This window comes from Dermochelys coriacea, chromosome 9 (genome assembly GCF_009764565.3).
Source record: "Dermochelys coriacea isolate rDerCor1 chromosome 9, rDerCor1.pri.v4, whole genome shotgun sequence".
NCBI classification, from domain to species: Eukaryota; Metazoa; Chordata; order Testudines; family Dermochelyidae; genus Dermochelys; species Dermochelys coriacea.
The window spans coordinates 97,983,794-98,008,271 of NC_050076.1; the positions used below are offsets into that span (position 1 = coordinate 97,983,794).

General features: G+C 45.7%; 1 protein-coding gene across 5 annotated transcripts in view; it reads left to right on the forward strand.

Annotated features, from left to right (window-relative positions):
* Window positions 1-6,280: 6,280 nt before the first annotated feature.
* MCF2 (MCF.2 cell line derived transforming sequence) overlaps window positions 6,281-24,478 on the forward strand; it is a 74,324-nt gene continuing 56,126 nt past the window's right edge. For 3 of the 5 annotated variants that reach the window (XM_038417080.2, XM_038417082.2, XM_038417083.2), the window contains exons 1-4: window positions 6,281-6,448; window positions 13,525-13,644; window positions 14,419-14,535; window positions 16,577-16,726. In XM_038417080.2, coding sequence (XP_038273008.1) covers window positions 6,398-6,448; window positions 13,525-13,644; window positions 14,419-14,535; window positions 16,577-16,726 — 438 coding nt within the window. In that variant the 5' untranslated portion in view covers window positions 6,281-6,397. The remainder of the gene's footprint in view (window positions 6,449-13,524; window positions 13,645-14,418; window positions 14,536-16,576; window positions 16,727-24,478) is intronic. The other 2 variants (XM_043492442.1, XM_038417084.2) reach the window with 2 other exon arrangements.

Below are 24,478 nucleotides of genomic sequence, written 5' to 3' on the forward strand. Positions count from 1 at the left end.
AAGGACTGGTCTATCTCCCAAGATCTGAGAGAGCGATGGCTCGTCCTTCAGGATAGGTTGTAGATCCTTGATGATGCGTTGGAGAGGTTTTAGTTGGGGGCTGAAGGTGATGGCTAGTGGCGTTCTGTTATTTTCTTTGTTGGGCCTGTCCTGTAGTAGGTGACTTCTGGGTACTCTTCTGGCTCTGTCAATCTGTTTCTTCACTTCAGCAGGTGGGTATTGTAGTTGTAGGAATGCATGATAGAGATCTTGTAGGTGTTTGTCTCTGTCTGAGGGGTTGGAGCAAATGCGGTTATATCGTAGCGCTTGGCTGTAGACAATGGATCGAGTGGTATGATCTGGATGAAAGCTAGAGGCATGTAGGTAGGAATAGCGGTCAGTAGGTTTCCGATATAGGGTGGTGTTTATGTGACCGTCGCTTATTAGCACCGTAGTGTCCGGGAAGTGGATCTCTTGTGTGGACTGGTCCAGGCTGAGGTTGATGGTGGGATGGAAATTGTTGAAATCATGGTGGAATTCCTCAAGAGCTTCTTTTCCATGGGTCCAGATGATGAAGATGTCATCAATGTAGCGCAAGTAGAGTAGGGGCATTAGGGGACGAGAGCTGAGGAAGCGTTGTTCTAAGTCAGCCATAAAAATGTTGGCATACTGTGGGGCCATGCGGGTACCCATCGCAGTGCCGCTGATTTGAAGGTATACATTGTCACCAAATGTGAAATAGTTATGGGTCAGGACAAAGTCACAAAGTTCAGCCACCAGGTTAGCCGTGACAGTATCGGGGATACTGTTCCTGACGGCTTGTAGTCCATCTCTGTGTGGAATGTTGGTGTAGAGGCTTCTACATCCATAGTGGCTAGGATGGTGTTTTTAGGAAGATCACCAATGGACTGTAGTTTCCTCAGGAAATCGGTGGTGTCTCGAAGATAGCTGGGAGTGCTGGTAACGAAGGGCCTGAGGAGGGAGTCTACATAGCCAGACAATCCTGCTGTCAGGGTGCCAATGCCTGAGATGATGGGGCGTCCAGGATTTCCAGGTTTATGGATCTTGGGTAGCAGATAGGTCGGGGCTCCAGGGGTGTGTCTGTGCGGATTTGTTCTTGTGCTTTTTCAGGGAGTTTCTTGAGCAAATGCTGTAGTTTCTTTTGGTAACTCTCAGTGGGATCAGAGGGTAATGGCTTGTAGAAAGTGGTGTTGGAGAGCTGCCTAGTAGCCTCTTGTTCATACTCCGACCTATTCATGATGACGACAGCACCTCCTTTGTCAGCCTTTTTGATTATGATGTCAGAGTTGTTTCTGAGGCTGTGGATGGCACTGTGTTCTGCATGGCTGAGGTTATGGGGTAAGCGATGCTGCTTTTCCACAATTTCAGCTCGTGCACGTCGGCGGAAGCAGTCTATGTAGAAATCCAGGCTGCTATTTCGACCTTCAGGAGGAGTCCACCCAGAATCCTTCTTTTTGTAGTGTTGGCAGGAAGGTCTCTGTGGGTTAATATGTTGGTCAGAGGTGTGTTGGAAATATTCCTTGAGTCTGAGACGTCGAAAATAGGATTCTAGGTCACCACAGAACTGTATCATGTTCGTGGGGGTGGAGGGGCAAAAGGAGAGGCCCCGAGATAGGACAGATTCTTCCGCTGGGCTAAGAGTATAGTTGGATAGATTAACAATATTGCTGGGTGGGTTATGGGAACCATTGTTGTGGCCCCTTCTGGCATATAGTAGTTTAGATAGCTTAGTGTCCTTTTTCTTTTATAGAGAAGCAAAGTGTGTTTTGTAAATGGCTTGTCTAGTTTTTGTAAAGTCCAGCCACGAGGAAGTTTGTGTGGACACAAAGATGGACTACAAGCCATCAGGAACAGTATCCCCGATACTGTCACGGCTAACCTGGTGGCAGAACTTTGTGACTTTGTCCTGACCCATAACTATTTCACATTTGGTGACAATGTATACCTTCAAATCAGCGGCACTGCGATGGGTACCCGCATGGCCCCACAGTATGCCAACATTTTTATGGCTGACTTAGAACAACGCTTCCTCAGCTCTCGTCCCCTAATGCCCCTACTCTACTTGCGCTACATTGATGACATTTTCATCATCTGGACCCATGGAAAAGAAGCTCTTGAGGAATTCCACCATGATTTCAACAGTTTCCATCCCACCATCAACCTCAGCCTGGACCAGTCCACACAAGAGATCCACTTCCTGGACACTACGGTGCTAAGAAGCGATGGTCACATAAACACCACCCTATATCGGAAACCTACTGACCGCTATTCCTACCTACATGCCTCTAGCTTTCATCCAGATCATACCACTCGATCCATTGTCTACAGCCAAGCGCTACGATATAACCGCATTTGCTCCAACCCCTCAGACAGAGACAAACACCTACAAGATCTCTATCATGCATTCCTACAACTACAATACCCACCTGCTGAAGTGAAGAAACAGATTGACAGAGCCAGAAGAGTACCCAGAAGTCACCTACTACAGGACAGGCCCAACAAAGAAAACAACAGAACGCCACTAGCCATCGCCTTCAGCCCCCAACTAAAACCTCTCCAACGCATCATCAAGGATCTACAACCTATCCTGAAGGACGACCCATCGCTCTCTCAGATCTTGGGAGACAGACCAGTCCTTGCTTACAGACAGCCCCCCAATCTGAAGCAAATACTCACCAGCAAGCACACACCACACAACAGAACCACTAACCCAGGAACCTATCCTTGCAACAAAGCCCGTTGCCAACTCTGTCCACATATCTATTCAGGGGATACCATCATAGGGCCTAATCACATCAGCCACACTATCAGAGGCTCGTTCACCTGCGCATCTACCAATGTGATATATGCCATCATGTGCCAGCAATGCCCCTCTGCCATGTACATTGGCCAAACTGGACAGTCTCTACGTAAAAGAATGAATGGACACAAATCAGACGTCAAGAATTATAACATTCAAAAACCAGTTGGAGAACACTTCAATCTCTCTGGTCACTCGATCACAGACCTAAGAGTGGCTATACTTCAACAAAAAAGCTTCAAAAACAGACTCCAACGAGAGACTGCTGAATTGGATTAATTTGCAAACTGGATACAATTAACTTAGGCTTGAATAGAGACTGGGAATGGATGAGTCATTACACAAAGTAAAACTATTTCCCCATGTTATTTCTCCCCCCCCCCACACACACACCCCTCACTGTTCCTCAGATATTCTTGTTAACTGCTGGAATTAGCCTACCTTGCTTGTCACCATGAAAGGTTTTCCTCCTTCCCCCCTTGCTGCTGGTGATGGCTTATCTTAAGTGATCACTCTCCTTACAGTGTGTATGATAAACCCATTGTTTCATGTTCTGTGTGTGTGTGTGTGTGTGTGTATAAATCTCTCCTCTGTTTTTTCCACCAAATGCATCTGATGAAGTGAGCTGTAGCTCACGAAAGCTTATGCTCTAATAAATTTGTTAGTCTCTAAGGTGCCACAAGTACTCCTTTTCTTTTTGCGAATACAGACTAACACGGCTGCTACTCTGAAACCTGTCTAGTAACTGCCACACTCTGTTCCGGATGTTTCTCAGTTCTTCTAGCTGACTTGCTCTGCCCTGCTCTCTGCGAGTGTGTGGAGATGTAAGATCCATGTCTCCTTCCCACTGCTTCTCTCCTTCTCCTTTGGAGAAACAAACTAAAATGCTGCCATATAAAGCACGTGGGTACAGAGATATGTATATAAAATGTCTCTCTTAATTAACTAGAGCAGATGTATCATCAGATGCTGAATAAATCTCACAAGTAACACTCCCCTCCCCAGTCAACAGTATGTGGTCTTTTGCAAAAATTAAAATGTCGTCTAAAAGTGCTACACTGGTGTGTATAACAAAATTCACTTTTATAATGACTAGAGGCAGTACTAAAAAGCTGGCAGTGAAAAGCCAGATCTAAACTGACCTTGCTACAGTGGAAGATGAAAAGAAATGTTCTGAAAAGGTCACAATCATCACCCTCACCTCCTTCAGTAACACAGGGCAAGTCTACACTACTCTTCATCGGCGTAGCACTATGTCCATGGGAGAGCGCCCTCCTGTTGGCACAATTACTCCACCTTGGTGAGAAGCGGAAGCTCAGTCAGTGGGAGAGTGTCTCTGGCCAACATAGCACTGGTGTGGACAGCGCAAAACGTGCATTTCTGGATGGGGGGGGGCTTTTTCACACCCCTGAGCGAAATAAGTTGTATCAACTTAGGTTGTGGTGTACACTTGCCCACAAAGAGGCACTTCAGATGAAGAGTTGAATATGCAAACTCAGCAGACAGAGAATGAGGCAGAGTTTATCGAGAAGAGCGTATAAGTTAGACCACTTTGTACAGAAATCTCGTTGGGCTAGCTGATGCCCCATCAGGTCAGATCTTAAGCGTTAACAAGTGTTTGACTGTTGCTGAACGTGGCATTAAGGACATTTTTGCTGATAGGCATCTAGTGGCAGTAATGGTATTTTTGGATAGTTAAAATAAGTCATGACTGTCAGAGCCTGGTCCTATTGCCTTTACGCTGGCAGCGCTTGCATTGATCCCAGCGGGGGCTTTTTCTGGTTCAGGACTGGCCCTTGAATGCCGCTTTCCTTTTAAATAGCTTGAAACCAATTTTTTAGAATGAGAGCTCTCCTTGCCTGTCCTGATTTAGCTTTCACAAAAGTGCCTGCCCTTTACATTTCATTTTAAATGGTACATGAGCATGTGATATCACAAGATATGCTCTGTGCATTTCCTTCTGCATCCACAGACAGAGGTGGCTCTCTTACTGTATATCTGAGCACTTAAGGCAGTGCTGTGTGCAAACAATACAGAGACACCCAATGCAACTAAGAATGAAAGACAGAAAAATCTGTGTACATCAAGTTGTAAGACTTTGGAGTTCTGCCTGTGAAAAGACAGTAGTAGGATCAGCCCTTAAGATGCCACTCTCAGGCCCATGTAACTGGGAAAACAAACTAGTTTTAAGATGGAGCTTGATAAGTTTATGAATGTGATTATGTGACAGGGTTGCCCATGATAGCAGGGGATTGAACTCAATGACCCTGGAGGTCCATTCCAGCCTTATGGGCTATGTTCCCATGTAATACCTTATTACCCTTTGCTTTGTGTGTGTGTTGGGGGGTGGGGATTGGGAGGAGAAAAGGTCAGACAAGGAAGAGCGGAGACTTGCTTTTCAAATGATCAGTCATAATATTGGACTTGACCAAAGTTTGGATTCAGACATTTTCTGTTCTCTGATTATGATGGAGTAAAGCAACTACCACGTAAGTTGCATTCAAAATGCACAGGGCCTGATTTTTATGACCTGTGCATGTGCAAAAATCTGGCGGCAATTGCAGATCTGTCCAGGTACAGAGAGACGAGCAGGGTCATGTGATGTCTTTTATTGGACTAACGTCTGTTGGCGCGAGAGGCAAGCTTTTGAGTTTACACAGAGGGTTTTTTTTTCTTCAGGTATGCGGCTCACTACGTATTTGCAGACATGGGGTATGCAGCGCTGTTGTAGCCATGTTGGTCCCAAGGTATTGGCGAGACAAGGTGGGTGAGATATCATCTTTTCTTGGACCAACTTCTGTTGGTGAGAGAGACAAGCTTCCCAGCTTACTCGGCAGAGCTCTGTGACCTTATGAAGAATTCTGTGTGAACGCCAAAAGCTTGTGTCTCACCCACGCAAGCTGGTCCAATAAAAGATGTCGCCCCCCCTTGTCTCTCCGTTTGCACATGTCAGTATCCACCTGGTCACAGTATGTATGTGCACATAGGTAGCATCCAATTTAGAAAGCCAGGCCCTCCCTGTAAAAAGAAAAGGACTTGCGGCACCTTAGAGACTAACACATTTATTAGAGCATAAGCTTTCGTGAGCTACAGCTCACTTGAAGTGAGCTGTAGCTCACGAAAGCTTATGCTCTAATAAATGCGTTAGTCTCTAAGGTGCCGCAAGTCCTCCTTTTCTTTTTGCGAATACAGACTAACACGGCTGCTACTCTGAGGCCCTCCCTGTGAACCCCAGGCTCTAGGATTTGGCCGGCTTCGCTTTTCTATTGCATAGTCGGGCATGTCATTTAAAGATGCGTCTTTCGAGGCCCCACTAGGCGTTTTGCTTGCTGGAGGGGTGCCCGGCGGAGTGAGCAGCCCCCGGCTGGAGGAAGATTTTGGCCTTCCACCTTAAAGGGGGCGGGGGGGAAGAGAGAGAAAACCGGAGGGAGCAGGCGAGAGTCAATCGCCGTCCCCGCACGCCCGCAGAGAGGGGGGGGGCGGCGGCAGCAGCGTTGCGGGAGGCCGGCTTGCGGGCGGGGTTGGTCCGCCCCGCACGCCGCTCCGCCCCCCCCCCCCCGGCAAGAAGGCGACTGCCGCTGCGGGGGGGGGGCGGCGATGGCCGAGGCGACCCCCGGCGGAGGCGTGCGGAGGCTCGGGAGCAATGCGGTAAGGGTCCTGCCGGCTGCCCAGCCCGGGCTGGAGTGCGGGGCGCTGCCCCCGGCTTGCATTGCCCGCCGGGGGGGGGGGGGGTGCCTTCAGCCGAGGGCGCAGCGGGAGCCGCGTCTCCTTGCGGGGGCGGCGTTGGGATCCGCCGGGGAGGCGACCTCTCCGCAGCCCTGGTGCATCAAAACCAACGCAATCCCTCGCCGACGGGTGGATTTGCGGCTGCCCCCAGAGCCGCTCCGCATCCCTGCGGGAAGGCCTTGCAGAGGCTGTCCTGCCCTTGCAGAGGAGCCGCCGGCTTAGTCTGTATCCGCAGAAAGAACAGGAGGACTTGTGGCACCTCGGAGACTAACGCGTTCATTTCAGCATGAAGCTTTCCTGAGCTACAGCAGCGGCTGACTCTGCAGCCGGCTCCGAGAGTAAAACAAGGCGGTGGGAGCAGGGTGTAGCTTCGTCCGCTGCCGCAGAAGTAGAAGCTGCCCCGGCCTCGTCTTGCCTGACTTCGCTCTCCAAGGAGAGAAGAAAGGCACTAACTTTGCAATCGGTGTATTGATCCGTTTCCTGTGTCCAGGATCAAACTTCCTGGTGGCTTTTCCTTTCCTCTTGGTCTGTTCTTCTTTCCCTGGGTGCAGGGAAATCCCAGCAGAGGGCTGTCTATTCAGGGGGAGATGAGGCTTTTGAATGTAATTCCGAGGAAAGATGGCAAATGCTTTTAGTGCAGAAAATTAAGTACATAATGGCCAACCTATGCAAGTCCTAATTTAGTCACAAATGTGCATTGAAGGCAGTAGGATGCTTCACTCGCTAAAAGTGGCTTGCCCTTTTTGGGCTTAATGTTTTATGTCCTTAGAGCTTTGGGATCATTTTAAAAAAACCCACAAATTATTGTGCTACTAAATTAGGAACATTGTTAAAATATTAGCAGTGGGTTGATTTTTTTTTTTAATTGCACAGATTACTTTAAATTCTTTTCCAACTCTCACATTATAGAGAACACTAGAGGCCGGAGAAGGGGAGTTGAGTGCAAAGGGTTCATGAGTCTTTTTACCAGGTCTTATCAAATGACAATGATTCTCTTTAGTATAATGAATGGTAGGACTGGAAGTTCAGCTGCGTTAAGGCGCTTCCTCTTTTGGCTTTTAGGAGCATAGGGTGTGAAAGTTCCCCACATGTTCTCTCTCTGTCGTATTGCAGCATGACATCTTTTCTTGCCTTGGCTAATATTAGAGTTGAGCGCAAAGGTGCTGGCTTACCTCAGTTAAGGTATAGGGAAATGCAATGATTGTAAAGGGCTGGGTTTTGGTTTTAGTCCCTTCATAAACGTTAATTTCAAATAATTATTAAACCAGCTGATTTTTTAAATGTATTTATTTTTATCTATCATTTCTTCCCTTAATTTAATACTACACAGAGGACACCTTTCTGCTGGTAACAGACTTAAAGCAAGGATATTTTACGTACGTAGTCCATACTAGATATTGATCTGCAAAAGGTACATTTCTTCGTCAAGTACATATCACCTTTTTGCTTCTCATTAAGTGGTGACCTTGATTGTACATTGATAAAATCACCTTTCATGCAGGAAAATCTTAAAATGCTTTCTAAACAGTAGGAATCATGTTTCCCATTCTGGAAATGCAGCTACCTCTGGGGTGAAACGTGACACATGTTTAATAGCAAACAGATCCTCTTACATAAGTTTAGGATACAACATTTAAAAATACCATATCAGACTGGAATTTGCCTGTATCCCAGATGTGACAGACTGGGATAAATCTGTGCCAGATTATGAACTCTTATCTTGTATTATGTATGAAAATGCTCGGAACTATGATTTCCTAAACCTGGACATGCCCAAAGGCAATCTGCGATTCATTGGGATGAAGTACAGTAATGCTTGGGAAAGATGTTTGACACCTTGTTGAAGGACTAACGCTAAGGCTTATGTGTACACGAACACTTTTTTGTCGGTAAAACTTCACAAAAAGTTTCACCAGCAAACGCGCCGGTGTGGACAGCGCTATGTCAGCGGGAGTTGCTTTCCTTCTGACCATAGCTACTGCCGCTCATTAGGGGTGATTTAATTATGCCGGCAGGAGAGCAGCTACACGGGCAACCTTACAGTGGCACAGCTTTGCTGCTGTAAAGTCAGTAGTGCAGACGTGGCGTAAGAGCTGTCACAGAGAAATTTAGGACCATGGATGCTGATTGTGTCTCATTTACGGGCCTTGCCCCCCCCGTGGAACAATAGCTTTTCTACACAGCATCCTGTACAGGGTAAGGAGTGGGGAGGGAGAGCGTAATTGATGGATCTGTAGTTTCACTCTCTGAGCAAAAGGCTCAGAGACAGGGTTCCTATTAAAGAGAAGGATTCTCTTCCGCCCAAGGGGGCAAGGGGATTGATCATTGCCACACGTAAGAAAGAGTTGCAGGAGGAATTCTTTCCAGCCTGAAATGTTGACAAACCTCAACCTCACAGGGAGGGGGCATTTCAGGACTTTGGTTGTTTTCAAAGATCTGTAATGTCTTGTGCTTTAAGAGTAAACTCATCCTGGTTAAGCAATTCCTTTGTCAAGCCAGTGTTTCTTGCTATCCTGACATCTTGTCCCTGAAGGGTTTAAATTGAAGTCCAGAGAGTCTCTAGGTGGAGCCCTGGATGAGCACATGTAAGAGACTGGGGCCTTTTGATTTTGGGGTCTAGGGCAGCTGGACAGCAGCACCCAACGTCCCAAGGAAGGGCATCAGACAAGAGCTCTGAGCCAAGGAGAGTGCCCTGTAGACCTACAACTTAGATTTTACCCAGACCCAGCTGGCCTGGGAGGACACGGGAGCCAGGAGTGGGTCCACTCTCAACAGACAGTTGACTGCAGAGAGGCACTGGGCCAGAGTTTAACACAACAGCTGTATGAAAGCTTCCCAGTTTGTTCAAAGATCAAGCTATGAGGTCTGCCAGAACTACCACGTTTGGATGTGGCTGTGGGCCGGGTCACGGGCTTGTTTATGTCAGGTTTGGGCCATTGACTTGATTAGGTGCAGGATTTGGGAGGAATATAGGCTGTGCCTGTCCATTCTCATCTTGCTGTGGCTCCTTGATGGAGCCCTGTGATCTCCTTGGTGGCTGCTGCTCCCCTGACCGGTTTTCAGAGGAATATCTGCTGTTGAAATTACTATGCTGTGGGGTGAGACTAATAAACAAATAGTAAAATGGTTTTAAGGCCAAGAGTGGTAAACTAAGGAATTGCATGTGATAGGAATGCAGCTCCAGGGCGGCATACATGCTCTGTCAGTAGTATATAGGCAGAAAGGCCTCATAGGGGGGACAACCAGTTCAGATTCTCCCTATGGGTACCTGATTGTAAATGATTTCTCTGAGCCTCCTGAATTCATGGGACAGGCCAATCTAATGACCAGGATAGATGCCGTGTAACTATCCATGTGGCTTGCAACAAATGTCCAACCACCTCACAATCTAGATATTGTCAGGGAGAATCAGACAGCACAAAATTCTTGAAACAAAGCCCTGCGTGTCAGCAGAGGAAGCTCTGACTAGGGAGAAGAAAAAATGGCAACAACCCTTCCCCCATCCGTAATTTGGAGTATTGCAGACTTTCAAGTTGGAGATTTCCCACTCTGCCAGTTAACACTATTCTTGGCAAAAGGAAAGATGAGAATTGTTCTTTGATTCTGACCTTTTGAGGATGGTTGCGTTCCTAGTCAGCAACCTGTCTGAAGTTAACACACAATGATGTGACATAAAATTGGTCTCTGGTTCTGTAACTGTACATGAGTCCTTGTAAACTTTGGAATGTCAGGTTCACTCCCTCCGTGGATTGTGTTGAGATGCTCAGATGAAACTGCCAGGCTTTGGTTGGGTCTGTGAAACCCTCCTAGGAGACACTGGTGTCTTGACATTATCAAACTGCGAAGTCTAAGACCTCTCCTCTCCCAGAAAACCCACCTCTCTCCAGACCTACCTTGTCTTTTGGGTGGGAGCTTAGTGGTTGGCTACCCCGCTCTGGTTGAGGGTGGTGCTTTGCACAGGAATGAGCTTCTTGCCAGTCCTTCCCCCCCAACCAGTTTCACAGCATCAGTCCTATAAACTTGTGGCAGCTGGCCCTATAGCTGCTGCCTACATTGGACTTGATCTTAGTCCAGGGTCTGACACCTTCCCTTTCCCCCACACTGTGCCAGAATGCACCACTATGCTGCAGCATGCTGAATGACGCCTGTATTTAATTCGTGCCGATAACGCATACGCGTCTCCCTCCCCTCACATGTTTTGGGGACTCCCTAGCGCTGCTGTTTATCGTGGGGTACATCAGAGCTCAGAAAGACATAACGGGCCAGGTGAACCAACCCTGGGACCGTCAGCAGCAGCAGCATTTGGAGTCCCACTGATTGCCATGCAGAGGGGTGGAGAGGCAGCCTGCTCCTCTGGACCATATGGGCGGGGGCTTGCCTTCCCTACTGACCCAGGTAGAAGACGAAGAGCTCCAGTCAGCCTGACTGCTCAGAAATATCAGGAGGAGTGTGTGAGCGTGCCGTCTCGTTGGGAGAGAGAACTGCAGGCCGCACGGTTCCCAGCAGGTTTGCTAAAGGGAGATTCTGAGCCTGTTGGAAGAAGGGAGTAATAGCTAGTCTTAGAACCAGGTTTGCAAAGCTTTCTATGACCGGGGCCAGGTTTCAATTGGCAACAATCCCAGGTGCAGGTTCGGCCGGATGGGAGGTTTCATTGTGCAAGGTTCACAGAGCTCTAGACTGGCAAATGTTTTACTAACCAACATTGGTATCAAAGCAATAGCATACAAATATTGGCAAGGAAAGGGTGGGCATCCAGGGTTTGAATCTGAGACAATGTCACTGGCCATTTAGTGGTTTGCTCTTGCTGTCAGAGCCAAATCTTGAGCGCTGGCAAAATTCCCATTGAATGGGAACTTAGTTTGTGTTCATTTATTTTTTCACTCCCGTTTAAAATCACTACAGATGAATATAGTGCATTTATGTGGCTCTTGTGATGCTGAAGAGCACTGACCATTTCTAAGAGGAACACAATCCACAATCAGGTTTTTAAAAAAATTTTAATAAGAAAAACATAAGCGCGGCCATATTGGCTCAAACTAGCCCATCTCGCCCAGTATCTTGTCTTCTGACAGTGGCCAGTGTCAGCTGCTTCAGAGAGAATGAACAGAACAGGGTGATTGAGTGTTCATCCCCGATGTCCAGTCCTAGCTTCTAGCACTCAGAAGTTTAGGGACACCCAGAGCATGGGGTTGCATCCCCTGATCATTTTGGCTAATGGACATTGGTGGACTCATCCCGCATGAACATATCTAATTCTTTTTTTAACCAAGTTGTACTTTAAGCCTTCACAATGTCCCCTTGCAATGAGTTCCACAGGTTGACCGTGCCTTGTGTGAAGACCGTGCCTTTTGTTTATTTTAAACCTGCTGCTACTGATTTCATTGGATGACCCCTGGTTCCTGTGTTATGTGATGGAATAAAGATTGCTTTCTTATTTGCTTTCTCCACAGCACTGATGATTTCATATATCTCTATCATATCCCCCTTAGTCGTCTCCTTTCTAAGATGAACTGTCTCAAAGTTCTTTAATGTCTCCTCATATGGAAGCTGTTCCATACCCCTGATCATTTTTGTTGCACCTTGTCCAATTCTGATATGTCTTTTTTGAGAGAGCGCAGTTCTGGTTGCCCCCAGTATTCAAAGTATGGGTGTACTATGGATTTACATAGTGGCATTACAATATTTTCTGCCTTATTATCTACCCCTTTCCTAATGGTTCCTAACACTCTGTTAGCTTTTTTTGACTGCCGCTCTGCATTGAGTGGATCTTTTCAGAGAATTATCCACAGTGATGCCAAGCTCTGTTTCTTGAGTAGTAACAGCTAATATAGACTCCATGATTTTGTACTTAGAGTTGGGATTATGTATTCCAATGTGCGTTACTTTGCACTTACCAACGTTGAATTTTATCTGCCATTTTGTTGCCCAGTCAGCCAGTTCTGTGAGATCCCTTTGTAATTCTTTGCAATCTGCTTTGGACTTAACTGTCTCGAGTAATTTTGTATTGCGTGCAAACTTTGCCACAGTGTAATTTGTGCGTGTCACATCTCAACTGTAAATTATGGCTGCTTTGTACATAATTGGACGTTTATGGAACCAAACCGTGTTTTGTGTGCATAGATATAGACACTTGTGTTCTTCTTCATCAGAGTGTAGATGCTTATGTGAAGGTCATCTTTCTCCCCGCTCCCCCCCACCAGTTATACACATTTTTCCCTTGCAAATGGGCTAGTGAATATTTCATACCAGGGTTTTTTTCATTGCCCCTCAGTGAAAACTTCATTTAATGTAGATTTAACTGGTAGTATCAGGACTTTTCTATCATTTATAATCACATAAATAAAATGGTAATTTACACTTGATAAAGGATTCACATGTTTATGCTGACAAGTTAACGTGCACTTGATACTTTTAAAGTTCTCAAGAACGGTAAGAAAATTTATATATGAGATAATATATAGAGATAGTTTGGCAAAACTGGATTTTAGAGAAATATCATACATCTTAATTAACTGGGTTCCTTCTGTCATTTTACTTATCTGTGATTTCAAGTTATTTTTCTTGGCTCTATTAAAATATTCAACATTCTTTTCTGTGTATCATTTACAACTCTCTACCACTATGTATGAAATATGGAAATGAGGTTTAATATTTGTGCCACAAATTACATTGCCAATAATTACTAAGGATGAGCAGGTTAATTTTGATACACTTCTGAGGAATACATACAAGTACATTACAAAATGAATCACGGAACTAAATTACAGCTACTTCACAGCTATGACTCGTTTCTTGGTAGAACATTTTATGGAATGTTTCAAATCCAGCATTTTCATCTGCCAAAGAGCAACCGTTAAAGTAAGGAGGGGTGTGTGAATCATGGATGAGCACAAAGAAATAGTAAGAATTGCTTGAAAAGTAGGCTTTGAATTTTGGGTCTCGTCTGAATTTTCACCAGTTGAATGCCCATGTTGATCATCTGCCATGTTTTCCTGCAGGCCTCCTTTCCTGGGAACCTGCAGCTAGTGATGGTTCTACGTCCCACTGGGTTTTTCCAGCGCACTTTCACTGACATTGGATTTCGCTTCAGTCAGGAGGATTTTCTACTCAAATTACCGGTATGAGTATTTCAGCTGTGCATGATGCTCATGTAATCATAGAATATCAGGGTTAGAAGGAACCTCAGGAGGTCATCTAGTCCAACCCCCTGTTTAAAGTAGGATCAATCCCCAGTTTTTGCCCCAGATCCCTAAATGGCTTCCTCAAGGATTGAACTCACATCCCTGGGTTTAGCAGGCCAATGGCCAACCCACACAGACACAGTCCAAACCACTGAGCTATCCTATCAGAAAAAGTTGGGTCAACTCATTTTACGTGAACAAAAGCGAATATCTATATATTATAAAATAAGTGTATGTTTTGTTAGCCTGTAATTGATAAATATAAATTTGACCTCAGCTGCATGTTAAATGAAGGCGTGCCATAAAGAAATAATTGGTGCAAAAGCCAATGTTGTAAATATGGTAGGGCCTTGACTTTAAGAATACCAATCTAACGAACGACAAGTTATCTGAACCATTTTTTCCTTGCATAAAAATAAATGAGCACATGAGTACTGTCAGCGAAGAACAAACCAACATCCCTTCACATTCTGATGCCTGGAAATTGCTTTGCAGTGGTTTGAAAGATGAGAAGAAATTTTGATGCACTCTACAACACTGCAACTTATGCACCGTACTTACTGTGGTTTTGAGATGTTCAATTTTATGAATCTCTTCAGTCCCCAATTAGTTTGTGTAATGGAGATTAGTACATGAAGTATTGCAGGCGTGATTTGCATGTTAATTGTGAAGAAGCTGCAATGAATCAATTAATGATGTTTTTGTTCTTAGGTGGTTATGCTGAGCTCAGTCAGTGATTTGCTGATGTATATTGATGAGAAGCAGTTAACCCCGGAGTTCGGTGGCACCTTGGAATATTGTCATAGCGAATGGGTTATCTTCAGAACTGTACGTAGCGCCGCTTATGTGGTGTTACTCTGCGTAAAGCATCGCTCAAGCAGGGCCCAATTCTACAAAGTGCTGAGAGTTGCCGCCCCCCACTAAACCCCTCCTGGGAGGTGATGAACACCCTCGATTCCCTAGTTAGCGCCCCGCAAGATCAAGACCTTTGCATAGCTCAAGTTATTGGCAGTGCTTAAAGGGATCTGAAAGAAGGGAGATTGTCTATTATTGCCCCCTCGTCTACCTGTCCCCCTGACACATCCCTCCATCGGTTTCCATGCCCCGATTGCCTCCCACCTCACCTCTGCTCTTCCTGCAGCTCAGGCATTCTTCACCCCCTTCTTCTAGGCCAGCAGGGTCCTTTCTGCGCCTTCCCAGTGAGGAAGAGGAGCAATCCTGTTGCTCAGAGGAGGGGAGAGGAGGGAGCTAGACCTGCCTTGAACTGCTGGGTTCTTTCTGCTCCCCTCCTGTGTGATGGTGTCAGCTTCTGAGGGGCGGGGGTCAGAGTTCCGCACAACTCTGATTGGCTGCTCTTGCCTAGGTGGTATTCAAGTGAGGAAAGCAGCCAATCAGAGAGGTTTGCCCCCCTCAGGCTATACAACAAACATGCTCTCCTCAGCGACCCAGCTGGCTTCTTAAATTGTTTTTTCCCAGGTACATGACCCGGTGCACTTTAACCATTGCTTATTGACTAGGATTTTCAAAGGACTCCAAGGGAGTTAGGCACTGAATTTCTATAGGAGATGGGCAACTAACTTCCTTAGGTCCCTCATCACTTTAAAACCATTGTAAAATTCTCTTCACAGCAGATACAGAGATCATCTCCTTTTGTCCCATTGGTTTAAAATGACAAATATTGTGTGTTTTTCTTTGCTTGTGGATTAAAATAATTGAATAAGGGTGTTTGTTCCTTGCACTTGCAACTCTTTCATATTGCCATTTTTCTATGACTTTGGCTTCCATGCTTTCTCTGAGCTATATCCTGCCATAAATTTCTATGCAACACCCTTTGATTTCAATGGACTTTCTGCTCACAGAGCAATGGTAGGCTGTTCTGCTAATTATTATCCAGCTCAAAACTCTAATGAAAATTGCATCAAATTATTGCTTAAGGCTATAATCCTGGAATGAGAGCCACAAGGGCAGACCCCTGTATCTGCATGGAGCTCATTGCAGGATGGGGGTCACAAGCATCTTTCAAGTTCTGCACCTGGCGTTAAGAATTAACGAGAGCACATTGTTAAGCAAAAAGGTGTTTATAATGTAACATAACATAATTTAAAAAATGAGGCTGAGAAAAGGTTGAGAAAACTGGGGAAAAAATGAAAACATGTTCAACATTTCTGCTTGTTATGACATTCACAAGGGCGATTCAGCTTAGATTCATTGCATGGCTTAAATTAGCAGTTCTCAAACTGTGGGTCGGGACCCCAAGGTGGATCGTGATCCCATTTTAATGGGGTCGCCAGGGATGGCTTAGACTTGCTGGGGCTCAGGGCCCAAGCCAAAGCCTGAGGGATTCAGCCCTGGGTGCAAGACTCAGGTTACAGACCCCCTGGCTGGGACTGAAGCCACTAGACTTCGATTTTGACCCCTTCCCCTTCGAAGCGGTAGGGCTCAAGGTTTGGCTTTGGCCCCCACACCCAGGGCAGTGAGACTGGGGCAGGCTCAGGCTTCAGTCCCCCCCCCTCCTGGTATCAGGTAGTAATTTTTGTTGTCAGAAAGGAGTTGCAGTCCAATGAAGTTTGAGAAACCCTGGCTTAAATCTTACTCTTGTACAAAGATTTAAAATACATTAACTTCCCAGCTACTTTGAAACTAATGGCAAAACTCCCATTGACTCTAATATGAGCAGGGTTTGAGCTGGGGTTTTCAAATGAGCTTTGAGGAGTTAATTGCCCAACTCCCATTGAATTTCAATGGGTTAGGGTGTGCCTAACTCCCTTAGGCTCATCTGAAAATCTCAGCATTGGCTCTTAGTGCATTTTTGGATGAGCTCTTAGACTATCCTGACTACTGAGCTGATGAAATCATTGTCTTCCACCAGGCTATTGAGAGTTTTGCACTAACAGTGAAGGAAATTGCACAGATGTTACAATCTTTCGGCACAGAGCTGGCAGAAACAGAGCTACCAGATGACACTTATTCAATTGAGCGCATCCTGGCTTTGCGCACAGAAAAGTATTGTCAGCTCAAGGTATGCTCCTCAGAAACTCAGCTCTATAATAAGTCAGTGTCCTACTTCAAGGTAGGGCTTCTGTGGTTTGACTGACTGACTGTTCTCTCTCTCTCTCTCCCCCATTTGCATGTGTGTCTATTATGACAGTTAAAATAAACTATACCTATCTCTGTATGTTACATCTATATTTGCCTTTCACCCATTCAAACAATTGTCATGCCAACATCCAGGAAACTGTCTCTGCTCCTAGCTGGTTATTTGATAGCCATGTAGGTGTCAGAGCTCGAGAAACAAAGCAATTCTTGCCCATTCTTGAATGTGCATCACGCTGTTCTCTTACAGCGTGTCTCCCAGGGAAGAACTATGGAAGGCTTTGTCAACTCCAAGTGCAATGCTTCCCTCATGGATCTGCTTGATAGTACCCAAATTTGGCATATGCAGAGTGAACAGAATGCCAATCTCCCACTGAAATCAATAGGAGTTTTGCACATGTAAAGAGAGCAGAAAAATGTGATAGATTTGAAGGATAATTTTGCCCCAGAGCGGCATACATCTTATGAATGTGATTGCAAATTCACAGATACTATGGAGCAAATTCTGTCCTCCCAGTGACTTCAGGAAGGGTCCCTTGGTTTGAAAGGAGGCAGTGAATGTGTAGGTGTAAATATATTGAGAGAATATACTACAGATTTTGTTACCCATGATATAAGCTTTATTTTAATGTGAGCCCCCTTGTTTTATATAAATCAAATGGGAGTGCGGAGCTGGTGTTCAGGGCAGGGGCAGCGCGCGGAGTCCCATGGCCCCCACCAGCCTAGGAGCCAGACCTGCTGGCTGCTTCCAGGGCACAGTGCGGTGCCAGGACAGGTAGGGACTAGCCTGCCTTAGTCCCGCAGCACCATCGACTGGACTTTTAATGGCCCAATTGGCAGTGCTGACTGGAGCCGCCAGGGTTCCCTGGTCGAAAACTGGACAGCTCGTCACCCTACCTGAACAACTGTGTCCCCTCAGCTCTCCAGCGGTGTCCCCTCAGCTCTCCAGCCTGAGATGCCTTTTACACTGCTTTGCTCGTAAACAGCCACCCTCCAGGCTTTGCCCACACCCAGCCTCTAATATGTAAGCTGCTCCCAGCTATACATTACTGAGTGCCGCTAGCTATTCCCTCCACTGCCATAATGGAACATTCTTTAAACTTCTTCCCTTCTTCCTCCCCAGACCTAGTTGTCATTGGCAAAGCACGAAAGCCTTCCTTTACTTTTTGGCAGAACTTTTCTTTTCTTGTTTCTTTAATATTTAAAGATATATTTTACTTATTTGAGATTATGATTAAAATATTATATGCTTAAACAAGGATTTTGGGTACAGCAGCTGCCAACCACGCTGTTGTTTTTGATACTGCTGCATATGTGAGAGGCCAGACTGGGTATAGTTCTGAAATACTTAACTTCAGTTCAGAGATTCGAAGGCTAGAAGGGAGCACTGTGATCATCTAGCCATAGAACATGCGCAAAAGAATTCCTAGAACAGATCTTTTAGAAAAATGTGGCACCTTAGAGACTAACAAATTTATTAGAGCATAAGCTTTCGTGAGCTACAGCTCACTTCATCGGATGCATTTGGTGGAAAAAACAGAGGAGAGATTTATATACACACACACACAGAGAACATGAAACAATGGGTTTATCATACACACTGTAAGGAGAGGTTTCAGAGTAGCAGCCGTGTTAGTCTGTATTCGCAAAAAGAAAAGGAGTACTTGTGGCACCTTAGAGACTAACAAATTTATTAGAGCATAAGCTTTCGTGAGCTACAGCTCACTTCATCGGATGCATTCCAGGGCACTGTAAGGAGAGTGATCACTTAAGATAAGCCATCACCAACAGCAGGGGGGGGAAAGGAGGAAAACCTTTCATGGTGACAAGCAGGTAGGCTAATTCCAGCAGTTAACAAGAATATCAGAGGAACAGTGGGGGGTGGGGTGGGAGGGAGAAATACCATGGGGAAATAGTTTTACTTTGTGTAATGACTCATCCATTCCCAGTCTCTATTCAAGCCTAAGTTAATTGTATCCAGTTTGCAAATTAATTCCAATTCAGCAGTCTCTCGTTGGAGTCTGTTTTTGAAGCTTTTTTGTTGAAGTATAGCCACTCTTAGGTCTGTGATCGAGTGACCAGAGAGATTGAAGTGTTCTCCAACTGGTTTTTGAATGTTATAATTCTTGACGTCTGATTTGTGTCCATTCATTCTTTTACGTAGAGACTGTCCAGTTTGGCCAATGTACATGGCAGAGGGGCATTGCTGGCACATGATGGCATATATCACATTGGTAGATGCGCAGGTGAACGAGCCTCTGATAGTGTGGCTGATGTGGCTGATAATCAAAAAGGCTGACAAAGGAGGTGCTGTCGTCATCATGAATAGGTCGGAGTATGAACAAGAGGCTACTAGGCAGCTCTCCAACACCACTTTCTACAAGCCATTACCCTCTGATCCCACTGAGAGTTACCAAAAGAAACTACAGCATTTGCTCAAGAAACTCCCTGAAAAAGCACAAGAACAAATCCGCACAGACACACCCCTAGAACCCCGACCTGGGGTATTCTATCTGCTACCCAAGATCCATAAACCTGGAAATCCTGGACGCCCCATCATCTCAGGCATTGGCACCCTGACAGCAGGATTGTCTGGTTATGTAGACTCCCTCCTCAGGCCCTTCGTTACCAGCACTCCCAGCTATCTTTGAGACACCACCGATTTCCTGAGGAAACTACAGTCCATTGGTGATCTTCCTAAAAACACCATCCTAGCCACTATGGATGTAGAAGCCTCTACACCAACATTCCACACAAAGATGGACTACAAGCCGTCAGGAACAGTATCCCCGATACTGTCACGGCTAACCTGGTGGCAGAACTTTGTGACTTTGTCCTGACCCATAACTATTTCACATTTGGTGACAATGTATACCTTCAAATCAGCGGCACTGCGATGGGTTCCCGCATGGCCCCACAGTATGCCAACATTTTTATGGCTGACTTAGAACAACGCTTCCTCAGCTCTCGTCCCCTAATGCCCCTACTCTACTTGCGCTACATTGATGACATCTTCATCATCTGGACCCATGGAAAAGAAGCTCTTGAGGAATTCCACCATGATTTCAACAGTTTCCATCCCACCATCAACCTCAGCCTGGACCAGTCCACACAAGAGATCCACTTCCTGGACACTACGGTGCTAATAAGCGATGGTCACATAAACACCACCCTATATCGGAAACCTACTGACCGCTATTCCTACCTACATGCCTCTAGCTTTCATCCAGATCATACCACTCGATCCATTGTCTACAGCCAAGCGCTACGATATAACCGCATTTGCTCCAACCCCTCAGACAGAGACAAACACCTACAAGATCTCTATCATGCATTCCTACAACTACAATACCCACCTGCTGAAGTGAAGAAACAGATTGACAGAGCCAGAAGAGTACCCAGAAGTCACCTACTACAGGACAGGCCCAACAAAGAAAACAACAGAACGCCACTAGCCATCACCTTCAGCCCCCAACTAAAACCTCTCCAACGCATCATCAAGGATCTACAACCTATCCTGAAGGACGAGCCATCGCTCTCTCAGATCTTGGGAGACAGACCAGTCCTTGCTTACAGACAGCCCCCCAATCTGAAGCAAATACTCACCAGCAAGCACACACCACACAACAGAACCACTAACCCAGGAACCTATCCTTGCAACAAAGCCCGTTGCCAACTCTGTCCACATATCTATTCAGGGGATACCATCATAGGGCCTAATCACATCAGCCACACTATCAGAGGCTCGTTCACCTGCGCATCTACCAATGTGATATATGCCATCATGTGCCAGCAATGCCCCTCTGCCATGTACATTGGCCAAACTGGACAGTCTCTACGTAAAAGAATGAATGGACACACATCAGACGTCAAGAATTATAACATTCAAAAACCAGTTGGAGAACACTTCAATCTCTCTGGTCACTCGATCACAGACCTAAGAGTGGCTATACTTCAACAAAAAAGCTTCAAAAACAGACTCCAACGAGAGACTGCTGAATTGGAATTAATTTGCAAACTGGATACAATTAACTTAGTTTTACTTTGTGTAATGACTCATCCATTCCCAGTCTCTATTCAAGCCTATTTCCCCATGGTATTTCTCCCCCCCACCCCACCCCCCACTGTTCCTCTGATATTCTTGTTAACTGCTGGAATTAGCCTACCTGCTTGTCACCATGGAAGGTTTTCCTCCTTTCCCCCCCCTGCTGTGGGTGATGGCTTATCTTAAGTGATCACTCTCCTTACAGTGTGTATGATAAACCCATTGTTTCATGTTCTCTGTGTGTGTGTGTATATAAATCTCTCCTCTGTTTTTTCCACCAAATGCATCCGATGAAGTGAGCTGTAGCTCACGAAAGCTTATGCTCTAATAAATTTGTTAGTCTCTAAGGTGCCACAAGTACTCCTTTTCTTTTTGCGAATACAGACTAACACGGCTGCTACTCTGAAACTTTAGAAAAATGCTCAATCTTGATATAAAAATTGTTGTTGATGGAGAATCCACCATGACCCATGGTAAATTGTTCCAATGGTTAATTTACTCTCACCATTAAAATTTGTGCTTTAAGAGTAATTGGCCAAGTGCTCCTGTGGACTTGAACCCACCACCTACCTCCAGCGCTGGAGGCAAGAGCCTCAGACCAATGCCAACAACCTGCCTGTTAGATTGCTCATGCATTCAGTGGGGCAACTAATACATAATATAGGATTAGGTCCTGTATTTGCACTAGAATGTAATGGATTAATCTAGTAACATTTGTATATTTTATACATAACATGTTGTTATGCCATTCCTATGGCATTGTCTTTATAGAAAGCTCCCGATTAGAAATGCACACAATGGTGACCAAAATGTGCTCTGTGTATGTATACATAGGTGCATATAAAATATATACAGCATAGGGAAATATTGCTGTATTTTTAGAAACAATTGTAATATGCCAGCTATGCATTGTAGTTCATGTTTGATTTAACCTTTGTGCTTAGGAACAAATCCTTAGACAGTGAAGAAAGTGTCAGTTACAAATGTGATACTAAATATAGACATGTCAGTGATGCCTGCTTGTTTTCTGGCGAAATCAAAAATATCATGAGTTTTCATTTGCAGTTAAAATATTGAGATGTTCCTTTAGATTATCATTCAGTAGAAATCTGTTGTTTTTTTAAATCTTATTAATTAGTTTAAAATATCAAAAAGGCTGAGTTTTTGAACAAAATGTAGCCTGGGGGGGGTGGGTGTGTGTGTGTGTGTGTTTTCAAGAACATGAAAGATTAAGCTAGATAAGAAATTGTGCACAGATTGCAGTAATGATGATACAAGATTGCTGTCATAGCAACTGAAAGATTGGGGCAGGAGATTTCTGAGTGCATATAAGAACTATCACATACGTTTGCGCATTTGTGTATCTGTGATACTGAACAGAAGCCAGTTGTAAAGGTAATGAGAAAAAGACAGAAACTAATTAAGCACACTAACGAAGAAATTAACCCCTTTGATACACTGAAAGGGGGAAAAATCATATTTAACACCTGTTTAGTTGCTTTTGATGCTTAGGTTACAGCATCTTCCCGTGTAATGGAATTGTCTGAAACAAAAGGAGACTTTAGGTCTCTGGAGAGCTAAACATGAGAGGGTAAAGCAGCAGCCATCTCTTCCCTAAAGCAAGCTGCGTAATTCCTCTTCCCTTTCGTGTTTCCTGGATTACCGAAGTATCAAACATGGTCAGAAGTTTGGTCCTAAATCACATCAATCAAGTGCCAATTGATACTAACACATTCCAACAGTTTATACTTCATGTGTTGTGATTGACTGTCTGGTCCACCTGCTCCTCCCTTATGGTCTCTTCAACTCAACGTCACTCCACAGCTGCCCCTCTAACCCTCTTCTGCCTTGGCCTGGCCCCCTCACACTCTTTCCTTACCCCTTTCTTTCCATTTAGCTGATTCCATCCTAAGTAACCCTTCCCCCTCCCTCCACCCCCCTGAAACAAAGTGGAACTAACATGACATTTGCCACTCTTGGTGTTCACCCTGCTTGTGTGTTCTACCACTTCTCCTACCCAGTGATGCCTGCTCTATTTAGATTGTAAGCTCCTTGGGGCAGGGACTGTCTGTTGCACTGTGTCTGTACAGCGCCTAGCACAACGTTCTCCCCCTGTAAATAAACCAGTCCCTTGAGGTACTTTAACTTGCTCTCTATGTATATACTAATCCAGCCAGGCATCCTTCTGAAGGAAGTGAGACTAGCTTCTTTTTAATCTCCCCCCTCCCTCCCTTGATGATCCTGCTGCTCCTTCCTATCGAAAGAAGAAATATCCAGGAACACCACACACAACTGTGTGCTGGGTGCGGTGTGCAACTGTACTGTTCTCATGCCCCGGGGCTTCCCATTAATCAACAAACACAGCTGCATGGGTTGGGCTGACAGTACCAAGTGGTACTTTGCATTGCCATGCCAAGGAGGCAAGATGGGGTCCAGTCACAGCCATGAAAGGCTCTTTCTTGGACAAGAGTTGGCCTTCAGAGGGAAGTCGCATGGTGCAGTATTCCCAACTAAATGCCTTTGGTGGTATAATTGGGTCATAGCTAGAAGGGCAGAAGGTAAATGGGCCTGGTGCATAATCTACTGTTGCAGAACCTTGTGCACCCATAGTTATGGGGCCTAGTGATTTAAAACTTTACCCTGGAAGCTTTTTGAGGCAGGGTGTATGAACAGCACCTAGCGCAATGAAGCCCTAATGTTAGGGTGGGAGTAGGTCTACACTACAAGCGCTGCAGCAACACATTGACCTAGCTGTGTCAACAGTGGAGGTTAGAGTGACCTAACTACGCTGCACAGGGCATGAAGGTTTTCACTGCATCGAGCGATGTTGCTAGGTCGTCGACCTAAGTTCAAGGTGCAGACCAGGTTGGAGGTGCTACTCTAATAGTATCATTTTAAGAGGAAAGGTAGGGAGGAATTTCCTCCAAACCTCTAACTTGGATGGAAAACCCTGTTCTTTCTTCCCTTCCCCACGCCCAATTTCAGCCCCTCCATGGAGGGGAGGGGAGGGCAGGGAGGAATGCAGCGAGATGGTGGGGAGAAGGTAGCCATCTGAGTTCATTGCTTAGTGCAACTTGGCATTGCTTCTGTCACTGGGGCTGCTCTGTTACAGAGACCAGAGGCTGATTTCTGGAGCTGCAGCCCCCATCCTCTGTATGCAGAGCAGTCCCCCTGGCAGGCAGACAAGCATGGTCCCTGTCCCCCTCCATTTCCCCTCACACTCCCCCTGAAGGAGATTTGGAGCTGAGGGGAAGGAGGAATCAGCCAGGGAGCAGCCTTCAGAGGACACAAGATGGGAGAGGGGGTCCCTGGGGTGGGGAATCGTGGGGAGTGACAGGCTGGGGTGGGGTGGAGTGGTGTGGTGATGGACTTGGCAGTGGGGAGAAGCAGGCTCAGGAATGGGTCTTGTGGAAGAAAGCTGCGGGAGAGGGGAAGACGAGGTGTTTTGTTGGGAGGAAAGGGTATTAGTGCAGGGGAAAGGGTTTTGAGGGGTCTGGTGGGAGAAGGAGTGAAGCTGCTATCTGGGGAAGCGCCAGTGAGCGAATGATTGCGGCGTGAGGTACTGAGACCCTTATTGGTAGCAGGGCATAGGAGGAAGGAGGCACTTGCACTGCTGGGGGATGAGGAGGGTTT